This window comes from Polistes canadensis, unplaced genomic scaffold (assembly GCF_001313835.1).
Source record: "Polistes canadensis isolate GaletaPanama2010 unplaced genomic scaffold, ASM131383v1 scaffold_216, whole genome shotgun sequence".
In the NCBI taxonomy this organism is placed as follows: domain Eukaryota; kingdom Metazoa; phylum Arthropoda; class Insecta; order Hymenoptera; family Vespidae; genus Polistes; species Polistes canadensis.
Window position 1 is genome coordinate 60,674 of NW_014569763.1, and position 19,859 is coordinate 80,532.

A 19,859-nucleotide genomic window follows, 5' to 3' on the forward strand; every position below is an offset into this window, starting at 1 on the left:
TTATATATTTCTACACAGGAAAGTTTTACTTGTTGCACATTTTTATTTGCTGATAAATTATATACGATTCATTAATGATCTATTCTTTTTTTTCGAAATCGTATAAAACTCAATAAAATAAAAAAAATAAAAAAAAAAATCATTGATAACGTATTTTGTACAGCACAGATGTCTTCCAGCTAATGATATTCTTATCCCAAAAGTAAACAATCATCTAACACAATAATTTGTAAAAAATTAAAAAACAAATTACAGATAATTCTGGCCAGAAATTTAATATACTATTATACAGGGTTATTCAAAAAAAAATATAGTACAAAATTAAAGATAATTTATTGTTTACTGAACTAGCATGCATAAACCATAATGATATGCATTGATAGATAACCTGTATAAATTTTTTCTCAATAAGTTAAACGTCTGTCAATATAAATGAATAAACAGTAAACAAATTATTTATTCCCAGACGCATCCCAAAAAATCTTCGGTTATCCGTTCCACGACACCAGAAATATGATACTTCAAATAATTCACGTATTGTAGGAATAGGAAAGTATACAAAACATCGTAAACGTATCTTCACACAAAAAAAATCACATAATCGTAGAATGCAGAACAGCATCAGCGAAACATAATTCCCGGCAATCCTAACTCAGCACTCTGCTAGGAGGTTAGAATTCACAATCGGAATGTTCACGAGTGGTACAGTGAAAATGAAGAGTAACATCATCCTATTAAAAAGATGAAATTAAGATAATTTTGTTTCTAGTTAAAATATAAACCATTATATTAACACGACCGAGTAAATAAGACCAATGACAATAGGCTTAGCCAAAAAAAAAATATGTGAACATGGACAAACATCCAACTAATGGACAACAAAGTTATGCAGATTATTTATTAATGCATATCATTGTGATTTACGTATGATAATTCAATAAATAATAAATCAGTTTTAACTTTGCACTATATACATATATATATATATATTTTTTGAATAAACCTGTATAATACATTAAATCGTATTAATACTTAACAATATAGATTTATTTAATTTGTATTCCAATAAAATATTAACCCGATCAATTTAACGGTTCCTCCCATACGCGTGCACGATTCATAAATACCTACAAATATATATATATACATAATATATGTATATATATTTATAAATACGGTAGTGAACACCTTTTCTTATACAAAAACGATGACGATAAGTATTATATGTGTAAGTATGTAAATATACTCACCGCAATTTAAATCGACGCAATATTTATTTACAAATATAGGAATATTTAGAATAATAATAGTAATAATAATAATAATAATAATAAGACGAAGAGAAGAAGAAGAAGAAGAAGAAGAAGAAGAAGAAGAAGAAGTGAGAATATTTGTATAGGGGGGGTTAGAATAGAGTAGGGTGGAGGGTGGGGGACAAACAAATGAAGATGAAGAAGAGAATACGCAGAAGAAGAATACGATTATTATAACAGAGACGAAGACAAAGCAACACCACATACATGGTTGATCAAAACGATCATAATTAGTGCGATCAGTGGTGGTAGGTATGTTTGTGTATCTCTTCTTCGTGTGCCTGTTCGTGAAGGTGCGTGTGTGTTATGAAGTTTCGTGTGATGTTTCGTTTGATTGAATGATACCTTGGCATTTCATGCCCTGGTGGATGACACCATAGAGAAGACTACCGCAGTGGTCACAGAACGTGGGGCTGTTGTAGGTGTGTTGCTTGAATTGATGCTTCGTCCGCGTGTCCTGCGTTATTACACCATTACATCGTGCACACGCACGCAGACTCTCGGATTATGACACAGGAATTTAGAGTTTCCGAATCACGAAATATAAATGTCATCTGATCGGTGAATCTCTCCAATATATAAATTATTAATCATCTTTCGTATAATCTTTTTATAGATTTTCATTTATATATCTACGTGTAATTATATTTTACGTATAAATAACATTATCGATGATATCAATAAATTCAGATAGTATAATTCAATAATATTAAACAATTCAAATTTATCATTGATGTATATTCAATATAGGTGTACGTATTTTACAATGAAATATATTCCATTTGTAAACCTAATCTCTATTATTTTGGAATATACAAAGTATCCCAAAACCTGCTTTACTAACCGACACAAGTTATACATTTTTATATTCCCAAACATTTTTCGAATGACTCGTACTTTTTTTTTTTAACGAAATTGTTACTAAATTTATTTATATCTTGAAATGAAAAAGAAAATAAACAAAATATTGTAATTCTATTATTAAGTCGATTAACGCGTTAGTTGATTGCCACGCATGTTTTATTAATATTTTGTGCCACAATTTTAAAATTAAATACAAAATAATATAGTAACGTTGGGGGTTGCAAATGATCAACGAAGCAGTCACTTATAGCAGTAATTCATAGTTTTTCTCATCACTGTATATACAAAATTCTAATATTATTTTTTAAAAACATAATTAGAGTTTTTACTGTCGTAACAAAATATATGTAATTATTAATTCAGCCCTTTAATCAAACATTTTTTGTAAGTATTTGAAAAATAGTAAACAAACATCTATAAATCTAGTATTAAAAATTTCCCAATAATCAAATAGAATTATTTCTTTGAGATACTTTCTTCTTTATTCATTTTATTGGTTAATCTAAAATATTTAGTGGTTGAATTAATTCTATAGCTGTTTTTTTTTATTTCAACAAAAAGAAACCAATGTTTATTTCAAAAGAACAAGGGTGGAGGGTATATCATATTTTATTCAAAGTATTGTCCTTTTGCCCCACTTTTCCGTTAACACATGGATTCCTCTATATAAAAATTCAGATTCTTTTAACGCGATCCAGTTTTCGAGCCATTTTTTGATACATTCAAAAAATCTGAATTACCGTTCAGAAAAACAATACTACATCAATGGTAATCCGAATACATGCAAATGATAATCCGAAAAAAGCAACATCTGGTAAATAGAGTTCATGGGATGGTAAGACATCCCATCGAAATTTCTCTTAAAATTCCTTTACTAATTTTGCAATATGTGATCTAACATTTTTATATCAAAAAAATAATATTGTCATATCTTTTGACGTATGCTGCCATTTTTCTTCGTACATTCGCTTCACATTAAATAATTGTTGTCAGCAGTGTTAATAATTGATGATTGGATCATTACTAATTATTACTAATAATTATTAGTTTAAACATTACTAATTATTACTAATAAATAATTATTACGAATAATTACTAATGATCCAATCATCAATTATTTTCTATATACAGTCAAACCTCCTATAACGCTGTAAGTGCGTTCCGCGTTATATGGAAACCGTGTTATAAGAAATTGGGATTTAACTGTACAAATCACATCATTCGTACCGCGTTATATGGAGACCAAAAAATACAAAAGACAAGATAAATTATAAATTATTTTTATTAAATTGAAGAGTTCATATAAGAAAAATGATTAAAAAAATGAAACAAAAACTAAACTAAAAAACTGTTTTCCAACAAAAACAAGACAAACTTTTGTAAAATTATGTAATCTTTCAGCACTCATCCTCGCTGTCAGATATGAGTCGCCTAACTCGTCTTCTTTTATTGGGTAAAATGTTTTCCTTACTTGGTTCATCTTCGCATTGGTTTTCATTTGTAACTTCTTTTTATAACTTCACTAAACCTTCTCTATAGGGAGCTAAGCAATTTTAATTTCACTATTTTCCAATCTGTCAAAAATGGATTAGAAAAGTTGGCTTGTATAGTACATTTTTAAAGTTTGAATGATTCTTTGGTCAAAAGATTGTATTAATGACGTGCAGTTAGGAGGAAGGAAGACAATTTTCACATTTGGATGATACAGTTCTATGTTGTGGCAACCAGCGTTATCAAGAATCAATAAAACTTTGAAATACAAATTTTTGTCCATCATATAGATTTCCACTGCCGGGATAAAACAATTATAAAACCAATCCTTAAATAAATCTTGAGTCATCTAAGCTTTCTTATTAGATCGCCAGAATACAGGCAATTGTGTCTTATTAATGTTTTTCATTACACGGGGAGTTGAAGAACGATTTATTAGCATTGGTTTTATCATCAGGTTCCCTGATAGATTGCTGCACACATGAAGGGTGATACGTTCTTTTGAAGGTTTAAACCCCTGAGCACACCTTTGATTTTTCGAACTGAAGGTCCTAGATCGTAGTTTTTTCCAATATAGTGCCGTTTCATCGTCGTTAAAAATCTGATCAGGTGACTAAGGAACTTATGGGATGTTCTTGAACGGAAACCGCGCTGTAAGAGTACCGCGTTAGAGGAGGGCTGTCGCAATTTCAGCACCGCGTTATTTGGAAATCGCGATCTGCGAGTGCCGTGTTATAGGAGGTTTAACTGTATTCCAATTATTTTAGCAGACCTTTGTCGACTTTTTTTCGTCATTCACATCAAAATCTTGTTATTCAATTAATTTATATTTAATTTTATGCAAATTGTGTTTCAAATAGAATATTTTCCATATAAGTTGTGTTGCCTGAAAGGTTGTGTTCTTTTCGTTCCGATCTAATAGCAAAGACCAATTATTACAGTTTATTAACCCTTTACACTCGAAAGGTGACTCTCGGTCATCATTCATTGACCCGATACATAATTGCTATCTTACGAAATATGTTTAACCCTTTCGTCACGAACACCCACTGTAGTAAGCATTCACGCAACGACCTCTGTGCATACGAGTGCTAACTATATAATAACCTAATATGCATAAAATGTATTTAATTTTGTTGTTTCCCATATAATACGACGAAAAAGTTGTTCCGTAAAACTTCAAAAAAATGTACATACAAGAGAATGTTAAGATAGCTTTAAAAGACGTAAGTGGAAACACTGAAGATTATCAAAATACAATATGCACATTTTTCAACATGGTGCTCCGTTCAGTGACATTAATCCGTCAGAACGGACTGTCGTAATGAAAGGTAATTTTGGTAATTGGTTTAAAAAATACTAAACAAAAGTACAGAGGTTAATATTTATACAATTTTCTTCTTATAGGACATATAAAAATAAATAAAATGTTAAAATATTACAGTTTTATACATTAATTTGTATGTATAATCATTCCAAATGAAAGGTTAATGATACACCCACATCCCACGAAAAGTGGGATATAGAATAAGATTATAAAATATATATAATCTTAATAATAAATAAGATATATTTTTATATATAATGAAATCTTATTTTATATTTAAAATATTATTTCATATATATTATTTTTTCAAAAATATGGCCTAGCATTTCCAGAATTATTTTATCTTAACTTGCATTTTATACAGACAGACTTTTTTTTTGTTCATATTGCTAAAAGTTTCGAGTTGTTGATACACCTGATCGAAAGTGGTCTCGAGTGCAAAAGATTAAGTACTTTTATCTACACCAACGGTCACTTTCAACCATATTCAAATAGCACAACTACTGACCTCTATTAATATAATGGGAGAATTAATTCAACCACCTCATATAAGAAGACTCGTTGTACTTCAACAATCGAGCATTAACCATATCTAATTGCTTTTATAAACAGTTATTCGTTTATAAACAACAAATAAATGAATAAAGTAAACTTTGATAAACTCTTATAAGGCATGAAAATATAATAAATATCTTTTTACCTGTAATTGTGTGTGTTCATATCATAGGGTAACAAGTAAACAGGCGTTCCTAAAATTACGCGAAAGTTTTTTATATGCATAATAATTTATGTTCTTATGAACAAGCGGTATTTTTTACACGCGATATCAATTTACACGATTTGAATTTACCCAACCAGAAAATATATATATATATATATATATTTATTTTCCTAGAAGTTATAAATGCAACAAGTGTATATACGTTACGAAAAATGTATTTACTGCGAGCATTCTACAGAATACCCAGAGGGTTTCGGCCAATCTATAAAATGTACGGGAAAGAAGGGGGAATTTGTTTAATTTTCATGATTTGTTTCCCCCATCCCTCTTCTGGCCTCTAAACACACCCCACTGAAGCACATTTTATAAATTGATATTGTATACACATTTTTCAATTTTCCATGGTTTATTTCATTTACAATAGCTTCAGATTTTTTTACCCCTTCTCCCCCTCACTCCTGTACGCTAAACATATTACACTGAAGTACACTTTATAGATTAACTGAAATTTTCTGGTCATTCTATAGAATGACAACAATCTGTGAACGTATTGCCACTAACACTGATAAGAAAACTCATTTTTATAAGCTGGTTACGATTACTCGATGATGTTATTTCATAACACTTGCATAACAAAGTTATTAGGATTTTTTTAAACCAAAATATTGAAAAGTACCATTATAGAAATTGATCCAAACATTCAAGGAAACTTCAAATTTTGACACAATTAAACGAAATGTTGCAACGAATATCGAGAAATTTATGAAAACTTAGTAAGAAAAAATGTTAATAAAAAATCATAACAATGATAACGAAGTTGAGCTTTAAAATATTTCAACCGACGAAAAACGATGAGTTTGTGTCGATTAAAAAGAAAAGATTGATTGTTTAATAATAACAATATCGATGATAAAAATGAATAAAATGTACTTTTGTTTTTTCTGAATTATTAATTCAGAATTTCAATATGTATTTCTATAATTTATATTACCTTTTATTTCCAATATTTATTCCCCTTTTTTTTCTTTTTTTTTATACTTCTAGACATTATTTAGGCGATTTTCATTTGCATGCATAAAAAAAGGAAAAAAAAACAACAAAATTCGCTTTGAACGGAAATTCGCGTAAATTTAGGGACACCTGTATATCGAAGTATACTTATCATTTAATAATCATAATGACGCGAATGATGGAGAGATCCATGATCATCAGAATGTAGAAGGGATCGATATAAGGAAAACCGATTGTTTTTAAAGCGCTAAAGCACGGATAATAAATTCTTATCGAGAACGTAAAAAAATGTAAAAAACTTAAGAGTATAGATCGGTTAAATATATTTCGTTGAAATAATCGACAAATATGTGGTTACCAGAGATTGTTTGCGGTTCGGTTATTAAAGTTAATACTTAATATACCCATTAACATGCAATTAGTATTAAAATCAATTCGTTATTTTTCTCCTATCTGAAAACATTCCTCTTTCTTGTTCGAATATTAGAATAAATTTTTAGAATGTTTAGAATATTTTTTTTAAACACTTATTAATAATATCTGATAATTAAAAAGACAATATTTTCATACAAATTATCGTATTATAAAGAAGAAAAGAAATTTAGAAATTTTAATAAAAAACCGTACACTTTTTTATTTTAACAAACGAGCCGTAAACACCTTGGTTTTCCACGAGAAACAAAAAACAATAATATTAACACAAATTTTTATCATTTATATATTTTTGTTTTCGTATTTATTTGCTAAATTATTCAGCATTAGCGCATTTGTGGTTTTGTAAGCGTGGGATTTAAACGAACAGCTGAAAACGCTTAGGCCAATCGTGCGCGGTGCAAGAAAATGCTGAAGGCTTTTAGCCGGCTGTTGCCTTCTCTCTCTCACACACACACACACACACACACACACACATACATACATACATACATACATACAAATATACAAATTCTTTCTCTCTATCCCTATCTCTCCCTCACACATACACACACACTTTCTCTCTCATTTTCTCTCTCTCTCTCTCTCTCTCTCTCTCTCTCTCTCTCTCTTTCTCTCATTCTAACACTCTTTCTCTTTCTCTCTCTCTCCCCCTCCATCACTCTCCTTTAATAGCCAATGATCTCGTTATTAATTATTATATTTTCGTACGCTACCAATGCTAATATCTTTGCTAAATTGTATCATTAATTTATCAACAAGACAAATCACAAGATATTAGAAAAAAGTGTGATTAATTTTAGAAAGTAATTTATTTGCGTGTGTGTACGCATAATTTTCTTCCCGATAAATTGAAATCTTTGTTAACCCTTCATAACATACGTGTAGAGAGATTCTCTCTCGTACTCATTTGAAGACATTTTTATTTTTAAAGTTTCGAATGAAATGACCACTTGGAAAATTTGTTACCTTCGCAACATTTTATGGTTAACAGGATACTAAAAAGAAATTTGTTTTCTTTAATTCGGAATATGAACAAACAAATATATTTATTAAGAGCTTTGAGAGTTTCTCACATAACCTAACTAAAAATGGTAACATAAAAATTACGTTATTCGGATAGTCCCGTCACACTTCGGCTATCTCCGTAATTTCAGCTGCCATTTTGAAATTATATATAGGTATACAGATTCAATAAGACTGAAAATTTGTATTTATAAGCATACTTGGTCATTTATAATTGCAAAAATGCGATAATTAATTGTTATTGTTAAAAATTGTAAGTGACATCATATATTCGGTGCAATTAAGTGAGATTTTTTCTCATCACGCGAGTAAATGACTGTAGTCCGAAAGATCTGTGTTCTGAAGGGTTAATCGATGTACAGGGTACACCAAAAGTCGCTTTATCAAAGAATGGCAAATCTTTTTCCAACATTTTGAATAGAAAGAATATTTCGTTGGTAAAAAGAAAAAGAAAAAAAAAACAATAACTTATTGCTTTACGTGTCATTCTTCTTCTATAATTATATCTAAAATACTTTTGTTTTTTAATAGTAATAATTTGATTTGTAATAAAATCTACATCGATATTTATTCTATTTTAAATATCAATTTTCATTATGTTATTCAATGTACGCGTCATTAAAGTATATTACCATTTGAATAAACGAGATATTTTTTATTTTATGAAAGAGAAATAAGACTAAAAATGTTAACATCATTATAAAGATTCGTAATAACATAATTTTTAAATGAAAAATTAAATATTTAAATTCTATTTAAGACTTTAACGCGTCAGGGTTACGACAAGGATACGTCAAAATTACATCTGGGTTTCATTAGGTTCGAGAAAGAAAAAAAAACAGAAAATAAGAGAACAAAGATTATAACGTGACCATCAAGGACACGTTACGCAAATGCTCAAACACGTCTCTAAATTTCAATGGGGGTGTCGTCTTCAACATGGGGATTCAAATGACCGTCAGTTTATAGACCATCAACAAGGAAGAAGGAATCCTGAAAATTGCACTTTCAGTTTAGGGAAAGAGGACAATGAGTCCTCGTAGGAAACCGAAAAACATTTCAATGAAATTGAAAAATATCAAATCAGGCAATTTTTGTAGTCGATACACGTGCCATAAATTAATCTGCTGATTGATCAAATTTTCGATAATGAGATTTGTATTGTTGTCGTAAAAAAATGGGGTTTTACGTCAGAATCGAGGAAATTTAATTTGTTACATTTATTATACTCCAATACGGTGTTACTTGACGATATAATATTAATTAACTTATGTTGATTTTTTATTTTGTTTTTGTTTTGCTCTCGTTAAAACGACTTTTGGTGACAACCTACATACACATACCGTCGATTACAATTGACATTCATTATTAACAGGTTTAATGGCACGTAGGCAGAATTATATTCGTACTAAACTTTCCATTCGTGTAGTTAGATATTATCATTGTAAAATTGATGTTTTTTTTTTTTCTTTTCTTTTTTAGTTCATTTATTTACACGTTAATAATAACGCGTATTACACCCCGTGCAATTCTCGAACGGAAAATAATCAAAAAAATCCTTTGGCGCGACATGAAAGATATTAATCGAATTTATATAAGTCATGGAAAAAATATGAGGATATATGGTGTGGAGAAAATTTTCTTTTCTTTTTATTTATATTTTTTTTCTTTTTTTTTGTTCGTTGATTGCGTTCGAGTCTTGCATTATTTCTAATCGATTAAGCGCTGTAACCTTGGCTTCGGATGAGCGAAGGAGAGAGACAAGGCGAATTATTTGAATAAAAAAAGGAAAAGGAAAATATATAAATATATACATGTGTACATATATATATATATATATGTTACCGTTATTTTATAAAATTTGTTGATTCATCACATAACCATCTATTAGATGAAATAACTATATTGACTAGGTAAAGTAATAAATAAGTCAGAATTACATACTTCAATAAGGTAATATATATATTTGCAATAGATAAATAGTTAAAGTATGAAATTGAAATTAGATCCGTATTTAAAATCACCTATTGTTTATACAATAATGTTCGTAGTTATCCGTTCCGTTCTTTTACCATACTTTGAAAACAAATGTTCTGGGAGTCACGTTGTTCTATCGACTTTGAACATACTATTATGTTGAGAAACGTATCAGGGTCATTATAAGTTCGTAAAAATAAACTTGATCCAGTAAAAGTTTGATGAAAAATTGAAAACTTTAGCGCGGTCAGTACTAAACACTACGGAAAATGTCGCCAATGAAATAAAATAATCTTACGATGAAATTGAAATATATCAAAGTTTTTGATCGAAAGAAATTAACGGTGTTATCGTTGAAACATTACGTGGTACTTTAATTGTTTGACTAATAAATAATATCGAATGCATCTGTTTTTCAAAAAAAAAAAATATATGCACTTTTAAAATAAAACGCGTGTAATTTAAAAAACAAAAAAATAAGAAGAAAAATTTATAAAATATAAAGTTATTTCATATAAAACAATTAGTTAAAGTGTTTAATAAAATTCTATTTTATATACGCTAAATTCTAAAACGTTTAATCATTTCGTATAATGATTACAATTATTTGTTCTAAATGAATTGAATTGAACGTTTTAACGGTAACATATATATATATATATATCTGTAAAAAAGAAAATAAAACGAAAAAGAAAAGTTAGAAGTTAGATACGTATTGACACTCACGTCCGAGTCAGCTCCTTTGTCCGCTCCAGGACAGGTAAAGGTCACGTATTCGTGACATCGCTTGTGAACGACGAAACTACAGACTGAAACACAAGCAAAATGTGCCCAGAGGTCTTCCTCAAGATCACACCTGCCGAAGAGGTGGTCGGTGAGATCAGACTGACCCTCTTACCTTGGCACTGATATCCTTGTTTTCCGAAGCCCCTTAAACACAAATAAAAAACAACAAATACAATAATTATTTCACGAAAAATATACGAAATTGAAATATTACAAAGAAAATCAAAATCACCTCTTATATTACCCGTAGAAATGATTTATAGACAGTGGAACTGATGTTTTTTTTTTTCTTTTTTATTCGATAATATTATAAATAATTGTAAGATAAATAAAAAGAAGAAAATCATAAGATCAATTTTCGTCGACATCTTTAGACTTGTAATTCACATTGTCGTAATTATCAGTGTATATAAAAAGAATTAAATATTCTTTTTTTTTTTTTGGGATAAATATTTGGATTATATTGGCATCGCGAGTCGATAACTTTTTACCAACACCTTTGTATCGAAAATTCATATTTTCTAGTATAAAAACAAAATATTGTAATTCTATTAATAAACCAATATCGATATTTTGTTTTCTCGGTAAATCAACTTTTGGGACATCTATAAATAGACATATATATTATAAAAAAAAAATATATATATAAATATGAATATCAGAACAAAATTACAAATTTTATCAAAAAAAAAAAAAAGAAATGAACAACTATATCTGTCTAGTCAAATAAGAATTCATTTAAAATTAGATTTTCTTTTTTTAAAACGCCAACTGTAATAGATAAAACGTTAATCCACTACCACCTGCCCTTCTTGAATTCTCAATTTTTTTTTTTCCGATATAGCTAAAAGTACGTTTACAACGTCAGCCTTTGTTTATAGGCTGTATAACAAGTGACGCCTCTGTGCTAGACCGTCGATTAAATCAGCTTCAACGAACAAATCAATATTTCAAGGTTTCTATATGACCGTTATGCATGATCGTTCGTTATACATATATTTTGTCAAATGCATATTAACAAAAATTACGAAACAATTTTTATTCTTCTCCATATTAAAATAAAAACATTTGATACTTAAGGTTATTGACGCTTTAAAAAATTTTCTATGTTTAAAATCAGTATAAATCAAGTTAAATAATTCAATTAGAGTTTAAATTATTCAAGTTTTGAGGTTATTGTTTTAGTTTGTTAGGTTAGGTTCTAAGTTATTGATACTGGATAAGGAAGACACTAATATAAGAGGTTAGAAAGTTAACCCTTCTTTGCATGATTTTTTCTTTTCTTTTAAAATAAATCAGGGTGATGTAATTAATGCTCTAGTTTAAAGGAAAAATATTTAAAAAAATCCTAGTGCTATTTTTTGACAACCGCGTTTTGTTGTACGCAATAGTCGCTTAAAAAGTTGCCAGCAACAACAAATATACAGTACAAGGGTTTTGAGTACCTTTCTTTGTTGACTAAATATTATGATTGAAATTTTCATCATCATGCAAAGAAGCGTTAAGTAATATGTTATTGTGATGTAGGACATAAAATTAAAAGAATGTTTCTCTACGAATGTTATAGATTATAACAAATTTTGTAAGAAACTATTATATATTAAGTGTAGCAATTAATTCGGTACTTTGATTAACCCCTTACCCTATAGTATCGTGTGAGACTCGTGATAAAGAAAATAGGAAAAAAAATAAGAATCACGAGTGAGACTCGTGATAAATAAAATTGACAAAACATACAAATTATAGATGAGATTTGATATATATCGATTGGGGTAAATATAAACAACACCTGTCAGTCTCGTAATTTGTTTTTAGGGCTGAACATGTCATAAGACCTGTCCAATTGTCATAATTTCGAACGCTTAGCCTAACCGTGAATTAATTCGACGTACGACGTGAACATACTGTAAATTATGGCACATACATAGCATCAACTTGTAGCACAAGAGGTTAAATTGATCGTATCAAAATCGCGATTTCTTCATCAAGTCATCAAAGTCATCGAAAATAATGGAGACTATTTCGAAGAATAACAATATTGTACGATTGTTTTATAAATCGGTAAATAAATTTTAAATAAAACACACCGAATTTATTGCTATAACCTAATATAACCAAATTTATTTGCTGGGCCAACAGATTGTAAATAAAATAAATATCCATCTAGTAGAAATGAAATAAATATTTATCTAATAGTGTGTTAGACAAATATAAATAATGTCCGATTAATCTATAAAAGATCTTCTTTCTGCTGTTTTTATGAATCAAAATATTATTTATAACCTATAAAACGCATACATAGTTTGACAGTTGAAATTGTAATGTACAATTTAAAAAAGAATTTATTACTTTTGGTCAAATGTTATAATATAATATTTATTTTTAAATTTGAAGATTAACAACGAAAAGGTATTTATTTTTGTCTACATATTTATCCGATTTAGTGTAATCGGATTTTCATTTGTTTCGTTCGTTACAAAATTCGCTTAATGGAAAAAAATAGGGGTCTGCGGATTGTGTATTTCTAAATTTTTGGCCATACAAATAATTTTAGATAAGTCGTATTATGAAACTACATATATAAAATAACAAACATATATAATAATTCGAATAAATATTCTCTACGTTAAAACAAAATTGTAAAATTATTTCTTGGCAAACCCAATACATTTAATATCGAACAATAAAGAAAATAATAATAATAACAATAATAATAATAATAATAATAATAATGAAGAGAAAAGAAAGATATTTGAGATAAATCAAAAATGTGATGCAAGGGAAGAAACGAAAGAAGATGGAAGAATAAAAAAGGTTGAAGAAAAGAGGAGCCAGAAGACAGGCTCAGAAAGATAATAACAGACGAGTGAAAAGGAAGCGCAAGGGGTGAGAAGGGGATAAAGGAGGAGGGGAGCAAAAGAGAGAGTAGAATGAAAAAGAAAAAGAGAAAAAAAAAAACGGTGCAAATCTGTGATTAGCCTACATTACTTCGAAGCTTAAAGCAAAATATACATATGTGTGTATATAGATATACTATATTTTCTGCAATGGCACGTGTGACAAATTATGACTCTGTGTAGATCGTTACAGATGCGAAAAAGTATCGTATAGTAATACATACACGTACAGGGTGTCTCAAGTTTTTTTTCCAACCAAACTTTGGAAACTTATTCTACAAGTTGAAATATGGAGAGTAGAAAAAAAAGTGTCACATAAAATTTGCTTTTAAAAACACTTTATATTACGAAGTTATGAAGAAAATTATTTGTAAGTTAACAGTAATGAATAAAATTGAAGAATTCCCATTAAAAAAAAAAACCCGGTATATGTAAAATAAATTAGCACGTATTATTCATTGGAAAACATTCTTGGCATTTTAATGACTCAAATTTCTTGATCTAATTCACGTCACGATAACAATTCTACTAATTGAAAATATTTAAAGACTCATGTATGACAATAATATTTTTAAATGGAAAGATGAAGACCTTTCATATTTTGCAAATGAAAATTCATCAATGAAACAGACAACTTTGAGTTAATATCAAGAATGTTGTGTGTGTTTGGGATGATATTATATTATTTGTAATAATTATGGAATAAAACGTTTCTAATGAAACTTTATATGACATTTTTTCTTTAATTCAACTTGCATAGGATTTACCAATAAGTAATGTAGTAATTTTGTTAATATAGAAAATTTATGAAGATTATATATTAGCCATTTTGTTTTATTACGTTTTGCGAGTTCATAGGTAACTTCATAATGCTACCAATCAAAAATTTGTTAACTTTTTCTGCCAAAAATTCAAAAATATGCATTTCACAGGCTTCCATTTTTTCTATTAACCTCGGACCACAATATTAGATTGTTTTTATACTGATATGATAGGTATAAGGGTTGTTTAATCCTTCAAAGGAATTATAACCTAAACGTGTAAACGTAACAAAGAATAATATGTAAATAAAGTAAGAAAATATCGATAACAACTGAATCACGAGTCTGACTCGTCTCGTTTACGTTTTATCCAAACGAAATACGAATAAGGCACATGCTTACTGTTTTTTGCCCACATTTCTTACCACGAGTCTTACTCGTTGTTGTAGGACAAAATGTTAAGCAAATTTTTTAACGAAAGAAATAAATAAAAATCTTGATACTAAATCAAATGAATAATATGCACAAAAAATATACTTTCTGGTGTTGTACATTTTCTAATTCAAATATATATTAGAAAATTGGACACAAAAACAATGAAACCCTTTTATAAATTACACGTTGAGCTATGGATTTTGATTTTGAAAACAATTTCTTGGCCAACCCAATAGAATAAGTTCTTAACATTTGGCTGGTAAAACCTGAGACACCCTGTATATGTTGTTATATGACAAACATTACAAATCAATAAAATATATTTAATGTTTATTTGCAATTATAAAATGTAGCATCGACGAGTGTGCAAACATTAATTAAGCTCGTGTTATATACGAAGATAAATTTTGTGCGATAATATAATACTTGGCAAATAAGGAAAACATTTTCCGAATATTAAATCGAGTTTAATTAATTTGGTCAGAGTCATGATCGATCACGAATAATGTTCGTGTTAATTATTTTTAATATTGCTAGCACCTTTTGTGTTGTTTCTTCTTACTTCTTTTTTTTCTTATTTTACTTGTATTACACATTGTACTGTATAATTTTTAATGAAACAAAAAGAAACACAAACGATACGTTTTCGCAATTTATATGGTTTTTTTTTCTTGCCTTTTTCAAAATATATGTATCATAGGAATTTTTTTTATTTAGAAAATTTATATACGATTTGTTAAAATATTTTCTTCAAATTTAATTACAAGAATATGTGATGTTTCATTAATTTTCTCGTATTAATATTATTTAAAAATTGTATCTTTTCTTTTATTAAATTTCGTTAAAATTAATATTAAACTGATCTCTTATAAACGATAAAATAAATATTTGTTCAAAATTCCATCACAATTTTCGAATCGTACAAATATTCGAGTCGTCCATTTCGAACTTTTTATACCGCGCACGTTAAAATTAAATATTATTTTATCTACTAATTTCATTATATATTTCTTTTTAATAAAAAAAAAAAAAACGAATAATAAAATTGTAAAAATTTTGGTACGGTTGTAACATCATTAAGATTAAAATAATCTAACAATTCGTTAAAACCTTCATACCTAATTGCAAAATGTCATTTTTATCAAAAGTTATAGCAGTCAAATGATTTCGCAATAGTGATTGCATAAGCCAGCCAATTCCACGTGACGGACGCGCCTAAAAATGATCATAATTACGTCGTATTTAACAGAAAATGAAATTTGTCGTTACTATGCAAAGCTTATGAATTGAATTACATAAAAATAGTACATAAAATCATGAATTTATCTAAAGACATACACATTTAACAAGTAACATATTTCATATATTTCACACGTTCATTTATACAATAGAAAGAAAAGAAAAAAAAAACAAATATTATATAATACCTAATATCGTATAAAATATATAAATTATTACATAAATAATAAAATATGACTATATATATATATATATATATATATAAAAAAAGAAAAACAATCTATTACCAATCTAAATAAATGAAAAATCAAATACGCGAGATTTGAAGGATACTGAGCAAACAATTGTCACGTTTCACTTCGTCATTGATTGCAACAGGTCAATCGATGTAGAAAAAGAAAATAAATAATAGAAATGGGAATTGATCATATGCGATTATGTGTGTGTATGTGTTTGTATGTGTGAAAAAGAAATATATATATTATAACTAACAAATAGTTTGTTAAAAGCATTTTAATGAAATTATTTTCTTGAATGATTTTACTTGAAAAGTATTTATCTTGAACATAAAATAAGAAGTATTGTCTAATGTCTAACAAGTATAAACTCGACACATTCATCTATATATCTGTTCTCGCATAGCCAGGAAAAGTCTTTGTTTCGACCTAATTGGGTTAGCCTGGTTTTCATCGATTTCGAAGTCCCCGTTGCTTTCTATATAAAAACTCGGCAAAGAGGGTCGGGTAAACTCGACTTGCATAATGCAATGTGCACGTGTTCACATGTATTCACAACCTTTTACCCGAACACGTGTATTCGTTTCGTTGTGTACGTTAATCGCCCGTACGACGTAAAAGACACCAGTATAATGTGATTTTTCAAATTGAAAGTACTGTTGCTCTCATAAGGTATCTTACACGACCTTTTTCAATTCGTCCGTATGATAATCAATCGTTTTACAAGAAAATCTAGATAGGGTAAGTGTGGATATTATTGTAATTGATAATCTATGAATATCTTGAAAATCATATGAAAGATATCGACTATTTTATTTTTGACAATGTATTTTAATATAAAATATAATATTATCATTGGTTTTTCAAATAATAGAAAAATTTTTCAATAAAATAAAAGGTAATAATTAAACAATATTACGGATTAAACAATTACAAATACTACGGATTGGAAAATCAAGAAAAAATAAATAAAATGAAAAGTACAGATTGATAATCATTACAAAGTTTAGGTATTTAAGTTATTAACCAAATGTTTTTTAAGCAAAAAATAATTATGTTTCATTAAGTTATTCAATTTTCAACTTTTACCAAATTAATAGTTTAAAAATGACTATTTGGTTGCCTAAAAATGTTCGTAACGATTAATAAGATTTGAAATATAACAAGTAACAAAAATATTTGTACTCGGTTCTATTGTAAATTCGAAATAATTTCCTTGTAATGGAATACTTCAAAATTCTTATACACAGAAATCTATTTGAGAATGATTAAACTTTCAAATTTATATTAATTCGATTGCAGAAAAACATTTTTATTGTTAAAGAATTAAAATATTACTTAAATGATAAAAAATTGGTCAAATAAGAATATTTGTTTGCCATTCTCTTTGCATATTTTAATTCTTTTGAGACGATTGAGCATACATTAAATTTATTTCCTTATAGGTTATGTCAAATCTTACGTCATTTATAATAAAATACTCGTTTATTTGATTATATACTAACATGAAATAAGAACAACTTTGATATTTCCGATGACTCGAGGAAAATGATGAAATTAATTATAATAATTCAATATAAATAAATGTATATTTATATGTGCATAAAATGCATAGAGATATACCTATTTAAATATATCATATAAATTATTTATTTATTAGTAAAAAACAAGGCAATTAAATTTTCAACGATTTCGAAAGATTTAATGAAATTAATAAAATTCGTTAACTAAATATTTTGCAATGTAAAAAGTATATCGATCAAATATATTTTTATTAATCGGCATTAACTTTTCAAACATTCCGATAGATTTTTTTCTGGTGAAGTATTTGAAATACCAGCAGTCTTGAACGGTTTACCCTTTTAACAACACTACTGTAATTGGAAATCCATATTGTGAAATAAAAAACTAATTATTAAATAAAACTGATATTGTTTGTTTTTCTTTTTTTCTCGTAAAGTGACTTTTGTAACACACTGTATATAATCGAATCATATTTCCAATGATTATACCAACATCAAAATAAAAATCAACTTTGATATTTCCGATGACTCTCAAGGAAAGCGCGAAGAATTTAATTATAATAATTCAATGTAAATAAATGTATATTTATATATGCATAATGCATAAAGATATACCTACTTAAATGTCCTATAAATAATTTATGTATTGGTAAAAAAAAAAATAGCCGATTAAATTCTCCAAAATTTCGGAAGATTCAACGGAATGAAAAGAATTCGCGTAGTTAAATATTTTACAATACTGTATTCCAGTATATGAAAAAAGTAAAAAAAAAAAAAACAGAAGAGAACAAAACAAACATTTTTGCAATCTTTTACAACACAATACAAAGATTATTAAAATGTAATAAAATTTTGTAGATATTTCAAACCCATCGTACTATTATCTTTGTTGTATTTTTAATAATTTTGATATAAAAGGTAGGAATACAAATGCATAATTAAAAGAAAACATAAAAACGATCGAGAGATAAATACAGGCGTTAGAAATTTTAAAAAGCATCAACGATATTGCTTCGTAGCAATAACTCATCTAATATTTATTTTCTATATTATATACAAATAAATTCTTAATCGATTAAAAAATAAGAAAAACAAGGATGAAAATTTTCGAATGAAAATCATTTTTCGAGGAAAAAAACAGTAGTCCATCACTCGGTCGGTAATAAACCAACCATGCACCACCAGTGTGTCGAAAATATCGAGTTCATATTTAATGAATAATAGGTTGTTGATGAATTAAAAAGTGCATTGAAGTGAAACGTTTATCCTTGCAATTCATATTTCTTATCCTAGCATAAAAATATTACTAATAAAGAATACTTTTTTAACGTTATACTTCTCTCAACAATAATTTATTCAAGAAATAAGGAAAAAAAAAAAAGAAAAGAAATATTTTATCGTATCGCATATAGTCCGGAAATAAAAGCGTCAAAATGGCATACTCCTAGTAGCTTGTATACATGCATCTATAATGTATGTATGTATATATATATATATGTATATTACGTTACAAGGCCGTCTTCCTCGTGTGTCACAAAACGTGCGCGCGCGCGCGCACGCCTGATCGCGCTAGCAAATGACGAATGAGCTAAGATACTATAAGCCTGTGACGCATGTCGTGTTACAACACATTCAACTTCCTTCAAAAAAAAAAAATGATTATTTTAAGAACACGACAAAAATTCAATAACAATTTATATTTACTATTTACGTATATAAAAATATCACGGCTTATAGTTGCATCTCATCTGCAATTTTTTTTTTTAATTATTATTATTATTATTATTATTATTATTATTATTATTATTATTATTATTATT

The 19,859-nt window shown here is 27.9% G+C and overlaps 1 protein-coding gene across 3 annotated transcripts in view; it reads right to left on the reverse strand.

Annotated features, from left to right (window-relative positions):
* LOC106790123 (protein kinase C, brain isozyme) overlaps positions 1-19,859 on the reverse strand; it is a 46,790-nt gene that overhangs the window by 24,930 nt on the left and 2,001 nt on the right. Inside the window, exons 2-4 of one of the 3 annotated variants that reach the window (XM_014754826.1) lie at positions 11,061-11,092; positions 10,889-10,971; positions 1,659-1,770 (exon numbers count right to left, since the gene is read on the reverse strand). In XM_014754826.1, the coding sequence (XP_014610312.1) occupies positions 1,659-1,770; positions 10,889-10,971; positions 11,061-11,092 (227 nt within the window). Of the gene's footprint in view, positions 1-1,658; positions 1,771-10,888; positions 10,972-11,060; positions 11,093-19,859 lie in introns of those variants that run through there. The other 2 variants (XM_014754828.1, XM_014754829.1) reach the window with 2 other exon arrangements.